Source organism: Ochotona curzoniae, unplaced genomic scaffold (genome assembly GCF_017591425.1).
Source record: "Ochotona curzoniae isolate NIBS_2020 unplaced genomic scaffold, NIBS_Ocur_1.0 contig_2321, whole genome shotgun sequence".
Taxonomy (NCBI): domain Eukaryota; kingdom Metazoa; phylum Chordata; class Mammalia; order Lagomorpha; family Ochotonidae; genus Ochotona; species Ochotona curzoniae.
This window is the reverse complement of record NW_024465421.1, coordinates 19,763,045-19,772,847: the sequence shown is the minus strand read 5'-3', so window position 1 is coordinate 19,772,847 and position 9,803 is coordinate 19,763,045. Positions and strand designations below refer to the sequence as shown.

General features: G+C 59.7%; 1 protein-coding gene across 2 annotated transcripts; it reads right to left on the bottom strand.

The window, feature by feature from the left end:
* Positions 1–5,174: 5,174 nt before the first annotated feature.
* TMEM114 (transmembrane protein 114) lies at positions 5,175–8,367 on the bottom strand. Of its 2 annotated transcripts, XM_040973957.1 has the most exons (4): positions 8,148–8,367; positions 7,802–7,882; positions 5,850–5,987; positions 5,175–5,407 (listed from the first exon to the last, which is right to left on the bottom strand). In XM_040973957.1, exons 1-4 carry the CDS (start codon positions 8,365–8,367, stop codon positions 5,175–5,177), a joined length of 672 nt encoding a protein of 223 aa, XP_040829891.1. The 2 variants fall into 2 exon arrangements, with proteins under 2 accessions (XP_040829891.1, XP_040829892.1); XM_040973958.1 differs by lacking the exon at positions 5,850–5,987.
* Positions 8,368–9,803: the final 1,436 nt, after the last annotated feature.

The following is a 9,803-nucleotide window of genomic DNA, read 5'->3' as shown; positions in this document are numbered from 1 at the left end:
TTTGAAGTTAGTCCCGGGACCACAAGGAAGGAAAGCCAAGGTGCCCTCGCACCAAGAGCAAGTTCTGCCAGGCAGCAAACAAGCACAGAAGTGGGGACTGTGCGCTACGAGGGTCGGAAAAGCAAAGCCACCAGACTTCCCGACAAGCTGAGGAGGTTTTCCCAGAGGGGCTGGATGTGAGCAGGGTTCTGAGGGTCGTGTAGGAGTTGTCAGGGGCTGGATGTCAACAACATCAGGGGGTTGATGTTGCAAAGGGCTTCAAGCGACGAGGCACTCTATGGCTTGAGACAAGGGGAGACCTTGAAACCCATAGGGGCAGGTCTGCTGGCTGCCAAGCTTGGGTTTCCTTCTTTGGGCCACTGATCAAGAACATTCTGCCCTTGTCAGTGTTCAAAAACTTTGTGGCTGTAGCTCTGACGCCGGCTGATGGAGAATACGTATCGTGGCCACGGTCACAGTCAGTTCAGCGATGCGTTTCAATTCCTTTGTCCTCTGTTCAACCCAGTCAAACCTGCAGACATCTGAAAAAGAGCTGCATCCAACAGAACACACGCTGCTCTCCCCAGAGACCCAGATGAAGTGTGGCTGCGTCTCCCCAGCACGGTAGGTCTTCCTTCCAAGCCCACTTTTCTCTCTTCCACCATCCGACCCTGTGAAGTTCAGCGCCGAACCCCACACATCCCCTTGCTCTTATTCCCACGTGGGCGGTGAGGCTCCAACTCTTACCACTGCCTGCAACAACAGGAGGCTGGCATTGGGAGGGGGCCAGGACTCAGTGAGCCACAGAGATGCCAGTGTCTGCACGGATGTCTTCAGCACCAGGCCAAACAGCGCCCTCTCTTCTCACTCCATCCCTTTCAGCTGCTCATCTCTCATATCCTCCACCAACAATCTATGGGTGCCAATGGACATGTTGGTGTGTCCGTGTAATTTGGAGCTCTCTCTTTTTTAATTCTTTTATTTTAGATGATTTTAACATAGCTGAACAGGGTGAGAAGGATTGAGGATTAAAGAAAGGTGGATGTGCCTCTTACCGTGCGTTAGAAGCCAGACCTTTTTTCATGTACCTATCAGCTCCCGATAGCTAGGACTCAACGATTGACGCCTTCCCCAATTCTTCATTCCCACTTCCAACACGGGACCTGCAGGATTGAAACCGTTGAGCCCTAATGCATCATCCAAGCTGGCCACATGTAACGAGCCCACCCACAGCGCCCTCTGCTGTTAGCCTCCAACCAGAACACACCTGCCCTGCCGGCCTGTGTCCACCTGTGCCCCCTGCAGGGCCTTCCTCTTCCCGTTTCTGCCTTTGGGTCTTTTCCGAAATCAAAGCAATTCTGGCAGGCTCTGTGGCTACAGAAAGCTCTGAACAGATCCCTTCCTCTTGTTCATCCAGTCCCAGAGCTAACTGGAAGGACATGGAGAAGCCACAGCCAGATGAGCCCAGCATGGGACAGCTCCAACAAAAGCGTAGTCAGCCCAAGACCCCTATGGGCACCCCCATCTCTGCTTCGCAAGGCATCCTCCTTGGGGCAGGATGAGCACCTGCTCCAAGCCTAGAGCATGCCCAACCCCTGGCAAACCCTGACCATCGCACCACACCCTCCCTGAGTCCCAGGTCCAGGCCAAGTGCCGGCTGCATCTTGGCATCTGCAGCAGGAGCTGGCGGCTTCCGTCCCTTGGCACCTCCATGAACAGCCCTTGAATCTGGTTTTTCCTAATCGCCACCGTGAAATCTCACAGCACAGACACCTGTGTATCCACGGAAGAACCTATTTATCAGAAGCCCTGCAGAGGACAGCACCCCGTCGAGGCACCCCAGATCTTTCCACCCCAGAAGCCAGCTTTCTGAGCAGGGATGGTCTCTTGTTTCCCTCAGCCTTCTCTCGTTCATGCCCGCAGACACGTGAACTCAAACTCACTGTGTATCTATGGCCACGAAACAGATCCACAGACCCGCGCGAACTGCAATTTGTTTTACTTGAATTGGCAGATAAGACAACGCAGAACACTCCGTGTCAGTGAGGAGACCGATGTCCGATGACCCAAACTGAAGATGCCGAGAGGACCCGCTGGCATCCTCCGCGAACTCTTCTAACCAGCTCTGACTGGACGCAGAAAGAGGTCCACGTGGCGCCCTGGGAGCCCGGAGTCGCGTGAGAGAGAAGCGCAGGTGACAGGAAATGAGGGTGACGGTCGCTCTCTAGGCAGGTGTGTGGGGACAGGACGCCTGGGGTACTGGGGTACTGTCTTTAAAAAAATAATAAGAGATTATTCATTTTCATTTGAAAGGCAGATTTCTACAGAAATAAACCCCAAATTAATGCGGGAGAGCATCCGAGGTCAGCATTTTTAAACGATGGGCTCTGGTGCCCTCCCATTACATGACGCTGCTTCATTCTGCACCCACTGGTCCTGGTCCCTAGAGAGAGTTGGAGGCTTGGAGCTGGAGCCTGAACTGGGGACCCCGACTCTCCAGGCTCTCAGCACTTGTAAGAGTCCCACCACACTTGTGTGCCCACCACACAATCACAGGACAAAGAGGAAATGTCCTGGGGTGTGTCCCTTGGCACCAGCAGCCTTCACAAGCAACCTGCTTTCCCCACGATGACGGAGAGCAGAGGGCAGCCCTCACCGCTACCCCTGTTGTCCCACCTGCTGGGAACCATCTCTCAACAGCCTCCCGGACAACCTGCCCTGGCCCATCCTTCCTGGACTGGCGACGCCGGGCTGCCCTTGGCGCACTTCCGCCATGACGCCAGCAGGTGGCAGCAGAGACCGTCCTTTCGGCGGCGCGCGCTTCTGCGAAGTTCGCCTCCCTGAGAGGCCGGTGATGTGAAGGCGTGACTGCGCCCACCTGGCCCCTGAGGTCCAGTGGCCAGAGCTGGATTGCTCCAAAACCAGCAGCCTGGAGCTTCCTCTGAGTCTCCCGTATGGGTGTAGGGGCCCACGAACTTCGGCCATCCTCCACTGCTTTCCCAGGTACATGCGCAGGGAGCTGGATGGCCAAGTGGAACCCGGGATCTCAAACCTGCAGGTTGCCACAGTGCCAAGCCTCGAGGAGCCTCTGACATGGCAGGCACCCAGGTGGCCTCACCCCGTGCCTCCCGGCTGCACCCGGAACCTCCTGCCCAGGCCTGGCCTCACCCTCCACCCGCAGGTCCTGGTCATCACCACCCAGAGGATGGCCCCAGAGCAGCTTATCGCCGCCTGGCCTGGGTCTGTCTGTCCGCTCTCCCACGGGATGCGGGGGGCAGGCCTTTCTGGGGAAGGAAGAAAGCAGATCCCCCAACCCCCCTACCCAGAGTTCAGTGCAGTGCACACTGTCCCACAATGCCATTCAGTGGGCGGTATGCAATCATTTCTGTTTCTTAAATAAGATGTATTTATTTGAAAGGTGATGGAGTTCCCCCACCCGATGACCACAAGGCCTGAGCCGGGCCAGTCTGGAGCCTGAAATCCACCCAGGGCTTCCCTGGGACCCAAGCACCCGGGCCACCCTCCATGGCTTCCCAGCAGCACTGGCAGGGAGCTGCATCAGGGTTGACACAGGGACTCGAACTGACATTCCTACGGGATGCTGATGCCGCAAGCCAGGGCCTTAGCTGCTACGCCACAGTGCCGGCCTGTGCAGTCATTTCCCATGCAGGAGCCAGTGAACTGCATGCTGAGTGTGACACTGTAAACCCCGCCCTCTGTGGGTGTGGCACTGAAAGCCCCGCCCTCTGTGGGTGTGGCACTGTAGACTCCACCCTCTGGGGTGTGACATTGTAAGCCCGGCCCTTCACTAAAGCCATCACCCCAGCCTCCAGGGCTGCGCCTGAGCAGGGAGCTGGGGTCAGGTGGCAGAGCTCAGAGCTGGCCCGGGATGCAGAATGTGGAGGGAAATCTTGCAATAAGCCTCCGTGAAGGCGTGGGAAGCACTGGACACCCCCTTGCCAGGCACCTTATCTCCACCCCAGGACCCAACATCTGTCCCTCTCGCCCTCCTAGGCAGGGGCTCTGCTGCAAGCCGGACCAGTACTCATGGAGAGGCCGCCCTGGGACTCCCACAGTCCCTTCGCACCTGGTAGAGAGTTCACACACCTGCCCCCCAGTAGGCCAGCTCACAGGGTCCCATGGGGAGCACGCACCGATCCTGGGGCCTGGAGCGAGGAGCACGCCATGTACCTGTGTGCTGTGTCCCTGCATGCCATGTCCCTGTGTGCCATGTCCCTGTGTGCCATGTCCCTGCGTGCCCTGTACCTGTGTGCCCTGTACCTGCGTGCCATGTACCTGTGTGCTGTTTACCTGCATGCCATGTCCCTGTGTGGCAGCCCTGAGCACACCATGCGCTTGCATGCCGTGTCTCTGCATGCCTTGTCCCTGTGTGCCATGTCCCTGCGTGCCATGTACCTGCATGCCATCTACCTGTGTGCCATGTCCCTGTGTGCCATGTCCCTGTGTGCCATGTACCTGCATGCCATCTACCTGCGTGCCATGTCCCTGTGTGCCATGTACCTGCGTGCCATGTACCTGTGTGCTGTGTCCCTGCATGCCATGTCCCTGTGTGCCATGTCCCTGCGTGCCATGTCCCTGCGTGCCATGTACCTGTGTGCCGTGTCCCTGCATGCCATGTCCCTGTGTGCCATGTCCCTGTATGCCATGTCCCTGTGTGCCATGTCCCTGTGTGCCGTGTCCCTGTGTGCCATGTCCCTGCGTGCCGTGTCCCTGTGTGCCATGTCCCTGTGTGCCGTGTCCCTGTGTGCCATGTCCCTGCATGCCGTGTCCCTGTGTGCCATGTACCTGCTTGCCCTGCACCCAAGTGCCATGTCCCTATGCGCTGTGCGCCTGTGTGCCCGCATGCTGCGAGCCAGATACCTGCGCACTCTTCACCTATGCGTCGTGTGCCTGTGTGTTGTATCCGGTGCCTGTACACCTGCCTGCCTGCACTTGGACCCGAGCCGCCCAGGTCTGCGAGAGAGAAGCTGAAGCCAGAGATGGCGCTGGATAGAGTCCCGGCTGTGACTGCACGGTTGCTGCCCTGGGTGTCAGCGGTGCAGCTTCGCCACGCCCCAGACCCTCGTCCCATGGTGACACACAGGGACACAGCACACACCGCCCTGGCCGCACGAAGACCACTGCCCAGCGCCCGGCTAGGTCCCATCGCCGGGGCAACGGGTGGCCATCCAGGCTCAGACGGCCTGGTCCTGTCTCTGCTTCAGCCTGAGCACACGGGCGGCTGCCAGAAAGGATGCCCCGGTGAGCAGCTCGGCGACGAAACTGACCCAGCCCAGAGCCAGGGACCAGCCGAAGCGGATGTCCACTTGCTCCAGCAGCGCCTTCTCCTCCAGCTGACACAGTGCCTCCCGGAAGGCTGCGGCCGAGTAGGCGATGTACACGCTGATGCCGGTGAGTGTGACCGAGGCTGCAGGAGAGCGCAGGGCGCGTGTGAGCCTTCTGCCATCCTTCCCCTTCCTCCTCCAGCTCCCCAACCTCCTCCCTCCCTTCCCTCCTCCCCCCTCGGCATCCCTGCAGCTTTGTGTCCTGTGACCAGCGTCCCCTGCACCCCTCCCCTGGCCCAGCCTCCACTTCTGTCTGTCAGTTCCGCCTGCTCAGCCCCCAAGCTGAATGGCAGCCTGTGCAGGCCAGAGGTCCCTAGCCACATGCACTTCCTGCTGGCTGCAGTGACACCGGCAGGACTGGCTCTGCCCATGCCAGCCCAGAGCTCTAACCTTCATGGCCGGGGGCAAAGGGGACAGGTGGCGTCATTCATGACCCCACGAGAAGGGCCCTGCCCTCCCACACGCACCCAGCCACACGCACCCAGCACCCCTGAAGGGCCGAGCCTGGGCGGGGCAAGCACCTACCTCCAAGGAGGAAGAGTGCCCCTGTGAGCAGGAGCAGGAGGCCAGCTCGGAGGAGGAAGCTCAGAAAACCCGTCATGCCCCCGCAGACCATCAGGATGAGGCTGAGTGGCAGCAGGATCACAAATGTTCCATGCATGGCTGGGGAGAGACACCTGCTGAGCACCCCTTAGCCAGCACCCAGCTCTGACACACCCTCCTCCTCCTCCTCCAGGAAGCCTTCCCAGATATCCTCCACAGGAGGCCGTCTCCTGCGCCCTGAGGCTTCTCTGAGCAGATTTCCACCGCTGAACTTCTCACATGGATCTGCAGTATCTATACATACCTGCCCACAACTGGAACACGGTGAGGACCAAAGATCAGACCTGCCCTGTGGGCAACAGAGCGGCAGGTCACAGCCATGCCGGACACGCAGCCAACTCTGAGAGAATGAACTATGCCATGGGCTCCACACAGTCTACCTGCACCACCGGCACGGGAGCCAAAGAAGCCAGAGGACCACGGGGACACTCGGCAGGTGTTTTTGCTGATGGGAGGGACTGAAGCCTGCGTGTCTCGAAAGAACACACATGTGGACACCAGGGGGCGCCTCCTGCGCAGGTTTGGCAGGAGCTATGGCCTCTGGACGCTCAGGTTGTGGCCCAGCAGAGTGGGAGCCAGGGAGGTTTTTCCCACCTGCTGACTCACTTCCTCAAATGCCCCCAACAGCCAAGCCAGGGCCAGGAATCAGGGACTCTGGGTCTCCACCGTCAGGGAGCTGGGGCCAAAAGCGATATCAGGACTCAAATCCAGGCTCCCCAATGTGGCCGGCACGCATCTCCAGTAATGACCACACCCTCTGAGCCACACACATTTATCCTGCTGGGCCACGGTCCACTTGGCTGCACCCCACCTGGTTCCACAAAATCTAACTGCCCATGGTAAGCTAGCAGCAGAGTGCAGATGCCAAGCTGGATGACCAGGGTGGGATGCCAGGAAGCAGGTGCAAAAGGGCAGAGACCAGAGCACATGGGCACGCGTCTCCCCATGCCCTCTGACCTCCACAGCCAGTGCTGAAAAGTGTTGACAGCCACAGCTTCCCCGGTCCCTGGCATCAAGTTCCTGGTGGCAGCAAAGAGGAGCCTGCGCCCACCAATAACACAAGTGCCAAAGATAACAACCCCGTCTCCAGACCTGAGACCTAGACTTGATCTGCACCCCTGCCAGGGGCCACTGCTTCTACCGAATCCCAGGATGAAGGTGGCACTGCCTCCTGGCCTACCCAGGAGTGGAGTGGGATGGAGCAAGTCACCGGCTGGGAAGCCTGCATCCCACGTTGGGGTGCCTGAGTTTCAATCTTGGCTCTGCCGGCAGCTTCCTGTGAGTGCACATGTAGATGGCGGCTCAAGGACTCAGGTCCCTGCACGGTGAGGACCAGGTTGAATGACCTGCTAGCTACTGGCTCTCACCTGGCCCAGCCTCTGCTCTTCTACACATCTGGGGAGATAGCCACAAAGTATCTCTCTCTCTCTCTGTATCTCCCTTCCTCCTTACTTCCCTCTCAGATTATGTACACATTTGCCTGCACACACATGCTCTTCAAAAAGTTCCTGCAAGATGCATATCATGAAAAACAAAAAACGATGCACAGATTGCAAAAAAAAATTTGCACCAAAATAAACTTGCCCGGCAAGTCCATTCTTCCAGAATCTGAGGCCCTCCTGTGTACGTGCGTGGCGGTGTGTATGTGACAACCACAGCATCCTCCAGGGCCTGCCCACTTCCCACCTGCCCTCGGTCTGCTCTCACCTGCAGTGTCACCGCCAACCAACCCCTCCCCAGCCGGAGACTGCAGTGCCCCGCTCCTGGACAGCAGTCAGTCTAGGCCGTCTTAGTCCCACTGCCTTCTCCAGCACCCGTCTGGGGCCACCAGCCTGGGGCCCCCTTCGCTCAGTCCCGGTCTTCCCAGGACTCACCGAGAAGTTGCCGGCTCGAGTCGCTCATTGTCACATTCTCCTGCCAGAAGGGGTTCATCAGCGGCGTGCACGGGCTCTGAACTGCACCGGAAGGAGGAAGCAACAGGTAGGGGGGACCCCTGGCGCCTGGGGTTCCGCCCCCATGCCTTTGACCTCGCCCTAACCCTACCGGCTCAAGGCTCAGACAGCCCCCAGCCCACCTCCCTCTTCGCTGCCGGACACTGTTGGGCTTGGGATTCCAGATAAGTATGCGCAACAGGCAACAGGTGCCAAGCGGTCAGGGCAAGTGGCAGGTAGGGTTAGCAGTCGCGGCTCCCAAACCCCATCCCCGGGAGGCACCCCTTACCCCGACAGGTCCGCCAGAGTCCGGAATGGGAGCTCAGGGGCTCGGGCTGGCTGCGGTTGGCGGCCCCTGGCACATCCTGCGCGCCCGCTCCGCCCTTCTCCAGCCGCTCCGTGTCGATAATGTACCAGAAGTCGGTGCCGATGGCGGCCGCCAGCAGCACAAAGCTGAGCGCCCCGGTGAGCGCCGCCGCGCGCGCCAGGGTGCCCAGGCGAACCCGCATCACGGAACCCGGAACCCCAAAACACGGACCCTGTCCACCTGCCAGCGTCCCCGGCCAGCAACAGCGAGCCCCTCCTGGCTGCACCCAGCAGCCTCCCAGGACCCCTGCCCCACCCTCACACCCTCAGCTGCACGGTCACACCCTACCACAGCCCACCACCCCGCTGGGCGCGCCAGGAGCACCTGCGGACCTCGTCACCTGTGCCTCTGGACCCGACTTTAGCCTTCGGACCCTCCTCCCCAGACCCCACCCACCCCGCGCCTGAATCCACTCTCGCCCCAAACCCAGCGCTCCCCACGCCCTCCTCTCCCTCCGCGTTCCCCCTGAGCCCTGCTCTCTGTTCTCCTCTCCCAGCCTACCCACACCGCCGCCGCTGCCCCCTCTTCCAACCCCACACTCGGGAATCTTGCCTCGCCCCCCGTCGCTTGGCTCTCACTCCCGGCTGTGAGCGAGCTGGCGCCGGCTCTGCGATGATGCGAGAGGGAGGTCGGCCCAGGGCCACCTGCGGGAGTGAGAAGGCGGGGCGGCCGCTGTTTCCAGGTGCTCCCCGCACCCTTGCCTCCAGCCCCGGCGACCCTGCCTCCAATCCGCCCTTTGCACCGGTCCTGACTTTCTACAGAGAGAAAAGGCAGAGCCAATTCTCTTTAACACTTATTTTTTATTTTTAATTTTTATTGGAAAGTCAGATATACAGAGAGGAGGAGAGGCAGAGAGGAAGATCTTCCATCCGCTGATTCATTTCCCAAGCGGCCGCAACAGCAGGAGCTGCACCAATCTGAACCGGGGCCTCTTCCGGGTCTCCAAGGCTTTGAGCCATCCTCCATCGCTTTCCCAGGCACAAGCAGGAAGCTGGATCAGAAGTGAGGTCGCCGGGATTAGAACTGGCACCCATATGGGATCTCGGTGCTTGCAAGGTGACGACTTTAGCCACTAGGCTACCGTGCCTGGCCCAGATCCAATTCTTAATGACAGTTACTGAAAGAGGTGGACCAGATTCTCTAATCGGTCATCTCTGTCACCATCATAACCACAAGCTGCACCACCACTAACCCCCACATCACCATCCCTACCCCATGTCACCATCCCGACCCCCACCATCACCATCCCTAACCCACCATCACCATCCCGACCCCCACGTCACCATCCCTAACCCACCATCGCCATCCCGACCCCCACCATCGCCATCCCTAACCCACCATCACCATCCCTAACCCACCATCACCAGCCCTAACCCACGTCACCATCCCTAACCCACCATCACTATCCCGACCCCCACCATCACCATCCTGACCCCCACCATCACCAGCCCTAACCCTCCATCGCCATCCCGACCCCCACCATCACCATCCCTAACCCACGTCACCATCCCGACCCCCACCATCACCATCCCTACCCCATGTCACCATCCCGACCCCTACCATCACCATCCCTAACCC

What these genes read in the sequence shown, in the direction of transcription:
- TMEM114 (XM_040973957.1), bottom strand. Translation starts at nt 8,367, where the DNA reads ATGCGGGTTCGCCTGGGCACCCTGGCGCGCGCGGCGGCGCTCACCGGG. An exon ending in ACTCTGGCGGACCTGTCGGG is followed by an intron (nt 7,883 to 8,147) that starts GTAAGGGGTGCC and finishes CTTCCGGTGCAG; the next exon opens with TTCAGAGCCCGTGCACGCCG. An exon ending in GGCACTCTTCCTCCTTGGAG is followed by an intron (nt 5,408 to 5,849) that starts GTAGGTGCTTGC and finishes GCTCTCCTGCAG; the next exon opens with CCTCGGTCACACTCACCGGC.